The sequence below is a fragment of the Sus scrofa genome, chromosome 6 (genome assembly GCF_000003025.6).
Source record: "Sus scrofa isolate TJ Tabasco breed Duroc chromosome 6, Sscrofa11.1, whole genome shotgun sequence".
Lineage (NCBI taxonomy): Eukaryota > Metazoa > Chordata > Mammalia > Artiodactyla > Suidae > Sus > Sus scrofa.
In genome coordinates, this window is record NC_010448.4 from 170395387 (window position 1) to 170410726 (window position 15340).

The window sequence follows — 15340 nt, forward strand, 5'->3', positions numbered from 1 at the left end:
CCTCCGCGTGTACACACGGACACGCTCGCCCTCTCTGTCCGTCCCTGTGAGAGGAGGCAGGAGAGCCCAGTGGGGCCAGGCAGGCTCTGGAGCCTCCTCCCTGGGCAATGCGCGCCCCCTAGTTCCCTCTGCCCCCCAGACCTGGCACAGAGTTGCCACTCCGTAGCTCCATGCAGCAGCTGAAGGAAGGGACAATCAAGGAGGTCCTAGGCACCCAGGTTGGCGTCCTGGTGCCACCATCTCTCCGGCCACACGCGCTGGGGCAAGTGTGAAGTGAGGGTGACAGAGCGGCCCCGATGACAGGGCCGGGAGGGTTAACAGGGCGCAGAGAAGAGGCGGCGCCTGGCCTGTCTGCAGAGCTGCGTCCTCAGGCTCCCGGAGCAGAGCCGCTCACCCCAAGACACCCGCAAATGCAGCCCCTGCTCTCTCCCAGACACACCCAGACACACCCAGACACACCCACCGTGCTGACAGGAGTCGAGCCTCTCCCCAAGGAGAACGACGACCATAACAATATAATGATAAGGCGATGCGACGATGGCGACCGTTTGTGCCCAGCGCGGTGTCAGGTGCTTTACCTCACCTGACCGGGACGACCCTAGGGGCAGGTATTACTAGGCCTATTTCTCAGATGAGAAAATGGAAGCTCAGAGAGGTTAAGTAACTTGCCCAAGGACACATGACGGCTAAAGGTAGAACCAGAAATGACCCCCAATCTTTCGGACTCAGATCCCATGCTCTTCACGGCCTGTGGGACGGCCTTTGGAGAAATGAGAAGCACCCCCTCTTCTGCCCCCCCAGCCCTGCACCTCTCACACGACGGGCGTGTGAACAAGGGGGCCACCCCCAGATGAGAACTCGGAATTTCCTACCGGCCCCGCTAGGCCACAAGAGGGTCGGCCCTGGCCAAAGACCCACATGGGTGCCGGGGTTGGGGTTGGGGAGGAGGGAGTGCACCTCCAGCGGGCTCCCCGGGGCCTGGGGACGCTCCCCACGCAGCCTCTTCTGGAGGCAGGGCCTTGGCCGGGTCTGCAGAGCCATCGGCTCTCCCTGCTCCCCAGGCAATTTCAGCTCCCTTGACTGGCTCAGAGAACCTTAAATTAATCACCCACTCAAAGTGCTGCCATCAGCCCAAGAATAATCACCTCTTGAAACTCTCCTGGCTCCAACATTCTGAGAACAGAGGCTTCTGCAGCAACAGGGATTGGAGTGAGACAGCCGGGAGGGCTTCCTCAACGGAAGGAAGGCACACACCATGGAGCCGAGGCGGGTGGCAGACAGGGAGAGAGCTAACCCTCTCGGTGACCCCAGAGCAGAAAGGGGGCGGGGGGCTGGAAGAAAAGCCAGAGGCTGGCGGGACGGTCTCTCTCCACTCCCCACTTCTTACAAAGACCAAATAAAGGGACCGGGACTGAAAAACAGCAGCACAAAAAATGTGGGTCACACTCCAAGACTCTCTCCATTGCAAGGCCAAGTGCCTGGAGCATCCGTCTTCCCTCTTGGCTGGGCAAGGAGAAGAGTATCTCGAGTCCCAGTCTGGGAGGCAGAAGGCCAGGCTTCTCGGCACAGTCCTACCACTGCCTCATCAGGTGCAGCCCGGACAGTATCTGACCCCTTCTGTGCCTTAGTGAACCCAGCTGCAAACCACAGGCCTGAACAGAGGAACTCAGAGGGCCCTTCGAAGGGGAGAAGCAAAGGCCAGCCAAGTCCTCGGAAGCCAGCTCCCCCGACTCCCACGTGGGCCTGGCGCCGCCCTCCAGGGCAGGTGCACCAACACACACAGACCCACACCTGCGGCTGCGGACAGGCGGAGGCAAAAGCTCAAGAGATGGGGCCGACTCTGTCCCCCGAGGTCCAGGCAGGGGCGCAGGCCCAGGTGTGCAGCTGCGAAGGCAGAGATAAGGTGGGAGCAGCTGTGCGTTAGATTGCTTTGCATGGGTTGTACACTGGGTGTGCTCTTGTGACACCCACAGAGAGGTGTGCCCAAAGTGCTGGAGTATGTGCGTGAGACCGACCCAAGGGATGGAGTGGGGATATGCGTGTGCAAAGCCGTGCACAACAGAAGTGTGACTGCACTGGGTGAGGGTGAGGCGTTTCCACCAATTCCGCAAAATCCTGCCACTGATTCCTCCCCCCGCCCCCATCACTGCTGCCTATGTGCTGGGGACAGAGGAACAAGGATGCAGGAGAGCTGCTCCCGAGGAGATGCCTGGGGTGGGGGTGCAGGAGGAGATAGCGCTGTCAGCCTCGGCTCTGGGCTGAGCTCCCGCTGACCCAGGGAACCCTCCTGAGCCTGCACCTGAGGAGGATCGCAGCGGCTGCCTCACCCGGCTGGCGAAGGGCCCTGTGAGCTGTGAGCGGGGCTTAGACAGAGCGCTGAGCAGGGCGCCCGATGAGAGATTTCAGTTCCGCCTCCAAGAGCCCAGGCAGGCGGCCTGAGGGAGCAGCCGGGAGGCCCCAGACGCGGTGGGAGTCAGGCGCGTCAGGTCTGGTCCTGCATCTGCCACTGACCACTGTGTGTGATGCGAGTCTCCAGAGACTCCATCTGCTCAAGAACCAAATGGGGCTGTGAACGTGCGGGGACCCGCCCCGCAGGGATGCGGGGGCTCCGGGGGGCGGGGGGCACCGCGCGGCTGGGAGCCGGGGGGCCGCGGGAGCTGCCGCGACCTCCTCCCTCCCCATTCCCACACTTCTGACCCCAGGGACAAGGCCGACGGAGGATGTTTACAGCGCCTAAACCTTCACAGAGAGCGAGTTCCCGGGGCAGCGGGGGCGGGGAACTGCCAGAGTCCCAGGGCCAAGGCGTCCCAGGGCCAAGACGAGGGGAGACGGGGCTTCGCTCTGTACCAGCCCCTTCCAGCCCTGGGACTACAAATGGGAGGGAGGCGGGCTGGCCTTTGACAGGGTGCAGCCAGGAGGCCAACATTCCTCCCCAGGGCTCCCCAGGCACGATGGGCAGCCACATGAGTGGCGCGGTGGTGCCCCCAGTGCAGAGAGAGCGAGGCCTGAAACCAGGGACGGGGGCGCAGGCACGGGGCCGGGGCTTGGTGACAGCTCCAAGGGCCTCAAGAGAGGAGGGAGAGCTCGGACAGGGGCCCCCAGTCCCTCAAGCAGGCGACAGGAGTCGGCGGTTCCTTCCTCTCAGAGGCTGAAGCTGCTGGTGGGAGAGGCCGAACTGGGGCCTGGCCTCTGGGCCGGAAAAGCTGCGGGTTTGGATGGGGCCCGGGGGGCCTGGCTGGAAGGTGTGAGGGAGGTGTCCCCAGAGGTGACGGCCCCGGCTCGCCTCTGTTCCCTTCTTCCTGAGCCCTTCTCGGGCAGGCTTTTCTGCGGGGCGCCCTCCCACCAGGCCTGAGTCTCTGGGAAGGGGGTCTGAGCTTCCTGTGCACACCGGACCCCCCTCGCTTGGGCTGCCTATGAGGGGCATTGGGGGTGACCCAAAGGGCAAAAATCGGGCTCGAAGTCCAACCGCAGCCAGCTCACCCAAGACCCTACAGCGAGTGACCGCGAAGCCCCGAGTCGGGAGCTCCTCGGGCACAGGAGAGGTCTCTTGCGTGGCCCGCTCCCCCGAGACCAGTAATAACCACCCCTTAAGCTCCCACAGGCCCTTGCGGCTCACCAAGCTCTTGCCCGCCCCTTGCCTCATCCAAGAGGGTGGCCCGAAAGGCTGGGGTTTTCTACCCACTTTGACGGCCCAGGAGATCTAAAGCTTAGAGAGGCACAGTGATCAACCCAAGATCACACAGCACACAAGAGCTGGCGTTCCTGACCCCTCCACCCCTTCTGAGCTCTGAGATCCTCAAATGTCTGGTTGTTTTCACGCCACGTTTCCTCTCCCAGAACTCCCGAGAGATGCCTCGTCCCTGGGCTCCTGGGGACAAGTGGTCAGAACAAGCATGTCCCTGGCCAGGGCATTCCTGGCATCCAGAAAGGGCAGGATGTGGGGCAAAGGTATTAGCGGATTTAGCTCCTGGAGAGGAAGGAGAGGCCCCTTCAGAGGAGGTGAAGACAGAGCTGGCCAGGGGACGCGAGGCGAGTCCTTCACCTCCAGTGACCCTCGTAGGGGCCGTGAGGCCAGGCCTGGGCACCGCGGACCCCACCTCAGATGCCTCTTGCTTCCCCAGGCCCAGCCCTGCCTTGGAAAAGTCCCCTCCCAAGAGGGGCCTGTGGAGGACGCAGCTGCTCCCTGCAGAGTGTCTCACCCTCCCTGGGCACCAGGCCGCAGAATGGGCAAGGGTGCCATAGCACAGCTGCTCTGAACTAGCAGTCCCTGCCCCTCAGGCCCAACTCCACCGCCCCTGCTCCCCTGCCCAGCGCAGGGCACTCCAGCAGGCCTCTCTGCCCGAAAAATATTCATCCGCGCCCTCCCGGGGGCACTGGGGGTTGGGCTACTCCCAACCATTGACCCTGACCCTAAGGCCTAACCTCACACCCCGAGCAATCTCAGCTGCCCCCGCCCCCATCTAGCCCACCTGAGGTCTCTGCCCAAAGTCGCAGCTGCCACCCCCGGGGGGCATAGAGGCTGGAAGAGCTCCCTTCCTCCAGCCTCCCTGTGCTCAGGGGGCTCCACATCCCCCTTCCTCTCTGACTCTACAGGGCAGAGACAGGCAAGCACGCAGCAGAGGGTCAGGCGGGAACCAAGACCCAAAGACAAGCGGAAACAGACAAGTAGAAGAGTGAGAGTCAAGCGGCCGGGCGGGCTAGACGGATGGACAGGCACCCAGGCAACCGGACAGGCCAGCGAGGGATGGAAGCAGACAAGCAGAAGGACTGTTAGGGAGAGAGACAAGGAGACAGGACAGCTCCCACCCGGGACCACCCAGGAGACCCCAGGACCCGAGGGCCCTCTCTGGGGGCAGCAATAAGGGATGGATTTCGGCACATTTTCCAAGGACAGGAGGTCTCTCTCGGGCACCTGCGAGTGTCTGAGCGCCAGGCCCAGCCCTTCAACTGATATCCGCGGGGCCTCTCATGTTCCCAGCTGGGCCAGGCCGTCCCCCAAGACTCGGCTCTGAGCTGCCAAAATTCACTCTCTACATCCAAGAAGGGCCAGTGTTTTTGAAAGTTGTAGGAGCCTGGGGAGGCGGGGGAGGGGGCCGGCAGCATGGGTGTTTCCAAACCTAGCTCTCTCCCCTTCCTTTCCCCAGGGGGTACCCAGAGCCAGGCCTGGTGCAGCAGCCCGCGAGCTGGGCAGGCTAGCTGGCAGAGCCTGCAGGGCAGGCGGCACGGCCCGCTGCTGGCTGCTGCCGCTGGGAAGTTGAGGGTGGAGGGGAAGGCTGAGTGAAGACAGCCCACTCACGCCAGGGGCAGAACTCTGGTGGCTCAAGGGGACCCCCGAACACCTACAGTTGGGGGCCAGCCCTGGGCTGGGGTGGAGGTCGTCCCTGGAGAGGGCCCTCTCTGAGGGCAGCTCCTATGGGAGCCCACGGCAGCTACAGAGCTGGGGAGAGGGCGACAGAAAGTGTGTGTGTTGGCGGGGGGAGACAAAGGGTCCTCTTTGCGGCGGGACACAGGAAGACAGAAGTGAGGAAGAGGGAAGGGGAGCTGCACTTTACTGGCCCCAGACTGCAGAGAGATGGGGAGCAAGAAGCCAGATGTGGGGAGCACCTGGGACAGAGGAGCAGGGGCTGGAGCTCCGGATGGAAGTTAGGAGGAGGTGGGGGGGGGTCAGAAGCGAGGTCGGGCCGCGGCTGGGACTTGGGGCGTGGGGCCGAGGGTCGGGCTGCGGCGGGAGCAGAGGGACGGGGGTCTGCGGACCCCGGGGCCTGGGGGTGCGGAGGCAGAGCGCGGGCGCGGCCGGGGACGCGGGGGCGCGAACTCACATGAAGACGTGGTAGACGAAGGCCCAGCCGCGGGGTCGCTCCAGCACGTTGTAGACCCAGTTCTGCAGGCGGCGGTAGCGCTTGTGCGCGGCCGAGGAGCGCTGGCCGCAGGCGGAGCCCGGCCCCGGCCCCGGCCCCGGGAGGGGTGCGCCCGGCGGCAGGGGGCTGCCCAGGAGGCCCAGGCGGCGCGGGGAGCCGCCCCCGCCCGCCTCGCCGCGCTCGCTCCGCACGGCCGTGAGCGCCACCAGCTCGGCGCGGGGGGCGTCCCCGGTCGGGGGGGCCCGGCCGAGGCGGCGGGCGGGGGCCTCGGCCATGGGCGGCGCCGGGCGGGCGGGGTGGGGGGTGCCTGGGGCCCGGGTCCGGTCCGGTCCGGGGCGGGGCGGGGGCGCGCTCTGGGCGCTCAGCGGCGCATGGCTCGGACCCGGGACCGGCTGGGCGTCCCGGGGCGGGCGCGGGCGGCGGCGGGGGGCTAGGGGCCGGGCCGGGGCCGCGCCGGGGCCGAGGGCGGGCGCTCGGAGCCGGGGGGCCGCCGGAGCCCGCGCTGGCCGCCCGCTTCCCCGGCGACTGGGGCGGCTCTTTCCGACTCCAACTCTCTTATTACGCGCTCCATGCCGCTCGCCTTTCCACCTGCCGCCGGCGCGCCGCTCACATGTCAGCCTCGGGCCGCCCCTCCCCCGCCGCCCCGCCGCCCCCGCCCGCCCCGCGGCCGCCTTCCCAAATCGGGAGGGAGCGAGCGAGCGGCGCGGCCGGGCGGAGGGCGGGGACGGGCAGCGAGGCGGCGGCCGGGCCAGCCGGGGCGGGGACCCGACCGCTCGGCGGCCGGCGGCGGCGGCCCGGGGGCCAGCGCCGGGGCCGGAGCCGGCCGGGGCCCGCGGCGAGGCGGCCTGCGCCGGGCTGCGCGGTCCCCGGGGCCGGGCCGGGCCGGGCCGGGCCGGGGGCGGGCCGCCTCGCGTGCGTGGAGGCGAGGGGGGCGTGGAGGCGCGGCCGCCGTCGAGGACGGGGCGCGCGTCCCGTGGAGTTGGGGCGTGAGCGCAGGCAGTGCGCGCGGCTCGGCGAACTGCGGGCATCGGAGGCAGGGGGGCCGGGCCGCGGGGCGCGCTGCGGGGCGTGTGAGTGTGCCCGTGCCGCGTGTGGCCCGGTGCGCTCGCGCCTGAAAGACCTGTGTGTGTGGCACAGCGGGTCTCAGGTGTGTCGGCCTCTCCTCCCACTCCCCCCTGCCTCCGAGCTTCCCTTCTCCGCGGGGTTGGGGTCGGGGCGGCGGCGGCGGGGGGGGGGATCCCGCTTAGGCACCACCGCCCCCAGGAAGAGCCTGTTCTGATCCGGGGGCGGTGGGGGGGCTGCTCCACGCCAACCCAGGCGCTCGCGCTCCCTTGCCGCGCTTCCAGGCGCAGGGCACACGCGTGTTGGGAGCTGAGCTCTGAACCGGCGCGGAGGGTGCACAGCCTCCCCCCCAAAGAAGCCCATACAAAGCGGGGAGACGTGCCCCCCTGCAGTCCCCTCTCCGGCTGGGAAGGTCTCGGTGCCTGACCCGCTCCCTCTAGCTTTGGGGGAGGCCCTTTCGTTCCTTCTAGCCCTCTTGGCTCAGCTCAGAGAGGTCTTTTGGGTTTCCCGAGCCTCCTTCCCTCTCGTCCTAAGGGGAGCTTCGGCCTCGCCAGCCGCTGCCTCCGCACGCCCTGCCCCAGGGTGAAGCGCTTCCGCAGCGAACTCTTCCCGGTTCCTCCGGGAGGATCTCGGGGGACGGAGCCCGAGCGGGAGGGGCATGGAGGGGGGCGGGAAGGCGAGCTCGATTCTCAGCTGTCAGCAAAGGCAGCATTGATCTGCTGCGCGCCAGCGGGGGAGGGAGGGAGGGAGGCAAAGCGGCCTGGCAGGCAGGGAGGGGGCTGCCGGGACTTGGCAGGGGTCCCCAAACGGCGCTTGGCCACGGCTTGCCCTGCTCCAGCAGTGACGCGTTTCCCTCTGCACAGGGGCTGCCTCTGAGGTCTGACCTGCATCTCCCTGGCTGCTCCTGGCTCTGGGTGCACCCCAGGGCCCGAGCCTGGTGTCCCCGTGGAAGGTTTCTGGACGCCAGGGCCCAGCTACGGATGCAAAGCCTGGGCTGGGTCGACCCCTCTCCCTGCCCGCTGAAGCTGGCGCCCCCTAGACAGGCAGCGCTGCTCTCTGGCTCCGAGGGACAGCCGGACTGGGCTTCCTAAATTTGGGGCCCTGGGGGGGGGCGGGGGGGGGCGGGACTAAGGTCTGGGGACTTGCCTGGTGGGAAGCAAAGCAGTGGCAAGGGGTCTGGGGTGTTTTCTGGGTTTTTTTTCAGGCTCTTATGTGGTAGAAATGATACTTGAACATAGGTTCGTTTATCCACACCCGTAGTATCTGAAACTGAGTCTGTTCTGGGAAAGCTGATAGACAGTCCAGCTCAGCATCACCTCTGGACGCCCCCACTTCCCATTTGGGGACCACAAAAGTCCCTTCCTCTCCTTGTGAGGAGTCCTTACTGCCAGGAGAGGGTCTGGCATCCTCTTTCCCAACTAGAGCTTCAGACGACCGCCTCAAAGGCAGCGGGAGGAAGAGAGGCTGTGGCTGCAGCTGGAGGGGTGGAAGGTAGACCTCAGGAAGTTCCTGAGGCTCAGAAGCTCTTTCTCGCACAGGTGTATTCGTAATGAGACAGGCCACCGCTGGGACAGGGGCGATGGTTCTAGCAGCATGTAAGCAGTTCAGTTGGGGTGTGTGTGTGTGTGTGTGTGTGTGTGTGTGTGTGTGTGCGTGCGCGCGTATGGGAACGTGGAGGAAGCACAGGAGAAAGTCCAGTTCAGAGAGGACAGGTGGCCGCTCTGAGGGTCACCCAGTGGCCTTCCTGCCCCATCCGGATTCCCAGGACATGACCATGGCCGGGAGGAAGGCCTTTCCCACCGCAGCCTTTAGTGACTAAGACACTTTTCTGAGCACACAGCTGTCTCAGGCTCTCTCAGTCAGCCTCCCTGCTGGAGGTGGGGGTAGGGAGCTGGGTTTGCCCACCCTCCTCCTTCCCTCTCTCCCACCTGTTCCCTTCACCCCCCAGCAACTTCCTTCCCAGCCCCCCCAGCCCCCACATCTCTCCCGCCAACACTGCCAAGACGCAGTCCTGCTCTGCCTGCCTCACTCACTGTCCCACCTGGGCAGTCTTCCCGGCTCAGTCCAGGCTTCAGTTTCCCCTTGGGTCCATAAGAAGTGGGCGGGGCTCCAGGGTCTCCTGGAATCCGTCACTGTCATTCTCACCCATCAATGGAGCAAGTATGGATGAGAGGAAGGCGGGGGGGAGGGGGGGGAGACCGCCCATTTGCTGCAGACCAACTGTGTGCCAGGCCCTGCCTCTGCTGGGACCCAGAGCAGCCCTTTACATGTGAGAAAGCTGAGGCTCAGAGAGGCCCGAAGACTCACTAAGGATACAGAGCCAGTACCTAGAATGGCCTGTCACCTGTCCTCTCCCTTGGCTGGCACCTACCCACTGTGCCCTCGGTACCGGGATCAGTGTTGTGGGCGGAGGGGAACCATAGACGGCCCCATCTTTGTTCTTTAGGACTTATTCCTGCCAGGGCTGGAGACTCTCACCTCTAAAAGGCTTGAGGTCTAGAAGTGGCAGGGACCTCAGTCGCTGGGGGCCAGTTCAAGCCTGCCACTGACCGTGACAGCTTCCCCTGGAACTTCAGGTCAACTCAGGGTGCAGCTTCCTTTCTTGGACGGGGAAGGAGACTTGGAGTCAGTGCTTTTCAGACTTTCTTAGCAATGGAATCCTTTTTACAGACAGAATCTTAAGGTGGCACTCTGGCCTGAAAAGAGCCTTCAGGCAGAGTTGTTCTGGTGGAATCGGAGTGAGGGGGTCAAGGCTCCACCCAGCAGGCCCCCTCCTCTTTTCTCTCCATACCCCACAGACTGTTTGGGGTTTTGTTGTTTGTTTTGTCTTTGGTTTGTTTTACGGCGCTAAGTGTTGCTAGAAGTCAAATGAGGGGAAACGTCACTGGCAGAAGCAGAGAGAGGCTTCTCAGGGACAGGTGGGGAGGGCTTGGAGAGGCACAGAGAACAGCAACCAGTAACGTCTGCAGCTACCATGAGTGACGCCAGGCTGAGCCTCGTGCAGGACGCCTTACCCGAATCGTCTATTTCAGCCTCCCAAGCAACCTCTGAGTTTATACTATTCACACCCCCCATTTTAGAGATGAGACAATTGAGGCTCTGTGCAGGGACATGCCTAGTGTAGCTCTTTCCTCCTGGGCTGTAGTGCGTGTATGTGTGTGTGTCGGGGGGGGGGGGGAGGTGTGTGGGGAGGGGAGGATGTTACAGAACACGGGAGAGGAGCAGCCAGCCTGACAAGGAGGACGCAGGGGATCTTGAATGCTGTGCTGAAGGGTCCAGTTCAGCCTGATAGGAAACAGGGAGCCTGGCCAGGGCTGAGCCCGGCCATGCTCTGTAGGTGGAGCTGAGGACCAGGGCAGTCAGCGGCGCCAGTACCCAGGGGGAGCAGAAAGAGCACGATCAACAGGTCATGTCTGGAGTTCCTGCTGTGGCACAATGGGCCGGTGGCATCTTGGAGTGCTGGGACGCAGGTTCGATCCACAACCCTGCACAGTGGGTTAAGGAGCCAGCGTCGCTGCAGCTGTGGCTTAGGTCACAACTGCAGCTTAGATCTGATCCTTGGCCCAGGAACTTCATATGCCTTGGGGCGGCCAAAAAAAAAGAAAAAAAGAGAAACAAACAAACAAACACCACATCCTGTCTGGGCTTCCTGGCATGGATGAGCTGGTGACGTGGGTTGCTCCACCTGTGCCCCAGCTTCCCCGACCATCGGGAGGGCCGAAAGCAACTGTACATGGAAGAGTCACTCCTGTGCAGGGAACTGTGCACACGGGAGCCTCTGTCTCGCTGCTCTTCGGGCGTGTGTTTGGATGGGACTGGGAGATGCCAGGAGAATCCCTAACCCAAGCAGCTCTTCTCCTTGTGGGACGTCTTCCTAGTCGGGGAGCATCCAAGCGGAAGGGCCTTACAGGGTGACGGCATCACTGCGCTATGTACCGCTGGGGACCCGCCTCCTCTGAGAGCTGGAGGAGGACCTATGAGAAAAAGATCGGGCCCGCTTCCTTTTCCCAGGGAGGCCAGAGAGGATGAGAGGCTGAGGCCACCTGGCAGGTACAGGTGCTGGAGGGGTACAAGGAGTTGCTCCCCCAGATCTGGGTGTGCCACAGAGCTGTCCCCAGCCCAGTCCCTGCTGGCCTTCTGGGTCAGTCAGCTTAGAGCCGCAGGAATTGGGGAGGGAGCAGTGTGGCTGAGCTCAGCGAAAGTGAACCCCCATTGATCCTCAGGGCTGGAGGGGGGCCCACAAGGAAGAGGCACTGAGGGAGAAGAGGGGTGGAGGTGAAGGTCAAAGCCAGTCTTCTCGAACAGCTTCTCTTCTGCCTCCAGGAGTCCTCATGACCCCAGCTCCTGGAGGACCATGCGGAAGACAACACTGTTGCAGCCCCGCGGGCAGGCTCCACGTTCTCGGCAAGAGCCGCTGGGACAGCAACGTTCGCTGCAAAATCCGGAGAAAGGCCTTTCGGAGTTGCTGAGAGTGCAGTGGAAAAAACCTCCCCTTCCCTCCGCTCCCTTGGTCGGGGAAACTTGCCTGAGGATTCAGGGAGGGAGATGATGCGAGGAGGAGGAGGACGGCAGCGGGAACGTGAGGGAAGGGGGCTCCGAAGAGGGATGAATCTTGGTTCGGAGGGGAGGACGGGGGCTCGGAAGCGAGGCTAGGGGCTTAGGGACAGGGAGGGGAGGCCCAGAGGACGCCAGGACTGCCAGGTCAAACTTGATCGAACACTTTATTAAAGCCCCTCCTTCGTAAAATAGTAGATATATCAGATAGATGCTGGATAATTGCAAAACGAAAGCACATGTCCAAGTTCAAAAGCAAGAACGACCAATCTCTAAGGGCCCAAACTGCGAGGGCATTCCAGTGGGGAGCAAGAGGCGCAGCCGTACCTCTGAGAAGGGGTTCAGCATTCCAGTGGGTTGGAAGGTGTACTTGCAGACCCCACTGGTGGCCGGGGCTCTGGGGGGCTCCCTGCTGAAAGCGGGGCCTGGGAAAGTGCTGCCTGCCGTAAACGGGGCTCGGATGTCTCTGCCTGCTGGCCACCGGTCCTGGCTCTGGGCAGAAGGAGCACCCATGTGATTAGGTCACCTCGATCCTGTCCACATGGGGTATGCACTCAGGATCTGACGGTCAAGCAATGTAAAACCTCAAGCCAAGACACATGTGAGAGCTCCTTCGGCGTTCGTACTCTTGCACCGGCTGGGCGGATACAGCTGAGAAACCATCCCTTCAGGTGGTTTCCATATCCCAGTTAGCCGGAAAAATGTGCCGAAAATAATTATCTCAAGGACAAAACTTGCCAACATATAAGAAATACAACATCCTTTTTTTCTTTTTTTTTGCCACACCCAGGGCATGTGGAAGTTCCCTGGGCCAGGGGTTGAACCCATGCCACAGCAGTGACAATGCCAGATCCTCAACCTGCTGAGCCACTGGGGAAATCCGAGAAACACAGTATCTTAAGCGAGATCTCTCTCCTGGGAGAATTCATATTCAAGGACCTAGAGATGATGGAGCAAATTGGAAAGGAGGTTTAATGTAGTTAAAATCTTCAAGAGATAAAGGAAGTAACAGCCTCAATAAAACAAGAACAGAAGGATGCCCAACAGAAACATGGAGCCGATAGAACAGCACTATCTAGAAGTTTTAGAAATGAAAATTCACATCGCTGACATTTAAACAAATCAATCAATAGATGGGTTAGTAGAGCAAACGCAGCTGAAGAGAGAATAAGTGAGTTAGAGGCTAGGACTGAGGAAAATCCTCCAGAATGAAGCACAGGACAATAAATAGATTAAACACGTGAAAGGAGAGACAAAGAAGACAGAGAAACTCCAGCACAGGTATTATTACTTCCAGAAGATGATGCTGGAAAGAGTGACTAAGCTGTTTCCAGAAATAAGTCGTGAATCTCTAGATTTAAAAGACCCACAGACTTCCTAGTAAGCTATCTTTAAAAACAAAACTACATCCAGACACCTTGCAGCTAAAGCGTAGACTGTTGAGAATAAAGAGGAAATTCTCAAAGCCGCCGGAGAGAAAAGATAGCTTATCTACAAAGGTCCCTTCATTGAATGGACAGTAGCCATCTCATCAGCAACAACAGATGCCAAGACAATGGAGTCGTATCTTCAGAGTGCTGAGGGCCAGTAATTGTGAACATAGAATGCCACACGGTGCCAAACTAGCATCTAAACAAAGGACACAATAAAGACATTTTGACACATTCGATATCTCTGAAAGCTTCTACTCAGACCTTCCCTGAAAGAGAGGGCACAAGGGCTTGGCAGCAGGGGGAGGTGATGCGGCTCAGGGCTGCAGAGGGAGGCTGGGCTCTGTTTCGGGCCTCTCCTCAGCCCCAGCCAGCCGAGGAGCTCGGTCCAGCCTGGCCCAGCCAGGGCCCAGCTCAAGTTCTCCCCTCCTGAGTGCCAGGCTTGCTCTCCTCTCATCTCCTCAAGGTAACAGCCCAGCGCCCAGGCTGCGGCCTAACACGGCCAGTCTGGCTCGGAGGACCTCGAGGAGGCCAAGCCCAAGCTGCGCGTGTGACCAGGCACGGGCCACGCTCTGTACCCTACGGTCCTCTCTGCCCGGGGAAGTCAGCACTACTTATAGAGGCCTACGGATGGCCGGAGCAATGGACAAAAGCCAGGCCTCTGTGCAGGCGTTGGGGGTGGAGGATTGAAGACTTTAGTTTTCTGTTGGAAAAGAATCACTTATCAGAGGGGAAGAGACCACTGGGGCTGAGCCAGCTGGGATGGGAGGCTTCTGAGCGTATCCGGCTCCCGCACCAGCTGGTGCACTTGGGTAATTTCTTCACCGCTTTGAGCCTCAGTTTCTCACTAATGAGAATACCTACCCAATGAGGGTGTGAAGATGCAATGGGATAATCCATCTAGCTACCAAGCTTTAGAGATATTTTCACACACTGAGATTTCTTAAAAGAATAATACCCATCAGATACTCCTGCCTAGCCTATATCAGTACTAGGTAGAACATTTTTTTGTAATTTAACTTTTTTGTCCTTTTTTTTTTTTTTTTTTTAAGGGTTGAACCCGTGGCATATGGAGGTTCCCAGGCTAGTGGTCTAATGGGAGCTACAGCTGATGGCCTACGACACAGCCACAGCAACGCCAGATCCGACCCACATCTGCAACCTACGCCACAGCTCGTGACAACACTGGATCCTTAACCTACTGAGCGAGGCCAGGGCTTGAACCCACAACCTCATGGTTCCTAGTCAGGTTCGTTAACCACTGAGCCACGATGGGAACTCCTAGAGCATTTTTTTTGAATTACAAAAAAGTTTATGGCTGTACCCATGGCTAATGGAAGTTCCCAGGCCAGGGACCAAATCCGAGCCACAACTGCAACCTACGCCGCAGCTGCAGCAACACCAGATCCTTGAATCCAGTGCACCAGGCCAGGGATCGAACCCACAGCTCTGCAGCAACCTGAGCTGCTGCAGTCAGATTCTTAACCCACTGTGCCCTGGCAGGAACTCTCTAAGTAGAAAATTGTTCCCAAGAAAAAAGTGATAGCGCAGGCCCATGAGCAGAGGTGGGAAGATGTGCCCTGTCGGGGGCCCTGTCTTCAGGGGAGGGTTGGTGTTCATTCACTCTCTCATCAGTTCCTGTGAATTTCTTGTGCCAGACCTTGAGCTGGGCTCTGGAGGCACAGAGACGGCCCTGAACTGGAGGCGGAGCATTGGCGAGAAAGACAGCCCAAACCAGAAGGTTCGGACAGACCGTCCAGAGCCTGACTCGTCCTGCGTCTGTTGTCTCTCTCTCCTCCCTACTCCCACCGCAGCCCCTGCCCCCAACCCAGCATAAACCTCATCTGGCTTGGTTTCAGCTGTCTCCACAACATCCAAAACAATGTCTGAAACAGAGAATGACAAAGCTCTTTACTGAATCACCGTGTGTATGAGCGCTAATAACAGGGCTAGAGAAGTTGCCATGAGGCCATCACTAACTCTGCCCTGGGACTTGGAAGCTCCTCAACAAGGGACATTTAAACTGGGTCTTGATGGATGTACAGGAGGTCAGTACGTGGAAGAGGAAGGATAAGGACATTCCCAGCATCGGGGCCAGGGATGGAAGTGCGCTCAGAGGCCGGCGCGTGAGTGTGACAGGCGCCTGCAGTGCTGGGAAAGTAAGGTGGCCCCACACAAGCCGGGGCGACGGGAAGGGTCTTGAACGGATCCGGGCCGCCAGAAGGTCCCCGTTAAACTGACCACTACCGAGTTCCCACTGTGGTGCAAGGGGATCAGCGACGTCTCCGCAGCGCCAGGACACTGGTTCGATCCCTGGCTGGCACAGCGGGTTCAAGCATCCAGCGGTGCCGCAGGTGTGGCGTAATGGCCCAGGAACTCCGAACACCTCGAAGCGGCTACAAAAAAATCTAACTTCTATCCTGATGTAATACCCTG

General features: G+C 61.2%; 1 protein-coding gene and 1 long non-coding RNA gene across 5 annotated transcripts in view; one reads left to right on the forward strand and one right to left on the reverse strand.

The window, feature by feature from the left end:
• Nucleotides 1–6148, reverse strand: part of KCNQ4 (potassium voltage-gated channel subfamily Q member 4) — a 55400-nt gene extending 49252 nt beyond the window's left edge. For all 4 annotated transcript variants that reach the window (XM_021096972.1, XM_021096971.1, XM_003128110.6 and 1 more), the window contains exon 1: nt 5820–6148. In XM_021096972.1, coding sequence (XP_020952631.1) covers nt 5820–6133 — 314 coding nt within the window. In that variant the 5' untranslated portion in view covers nt 6134–6148. The remainder of the gene's footprint in view (nt 1–5819) is intronic.
• On the forward strand, nt 7658–13141 carry LOC106507678. Its single transcript, XR_002345272.1, has 2 exons — nt 7658–8515; nt 11244–13141. It is a non-coding gene; the product is annotated as an uncharacterized LOC106507678 (long non-coding RNA).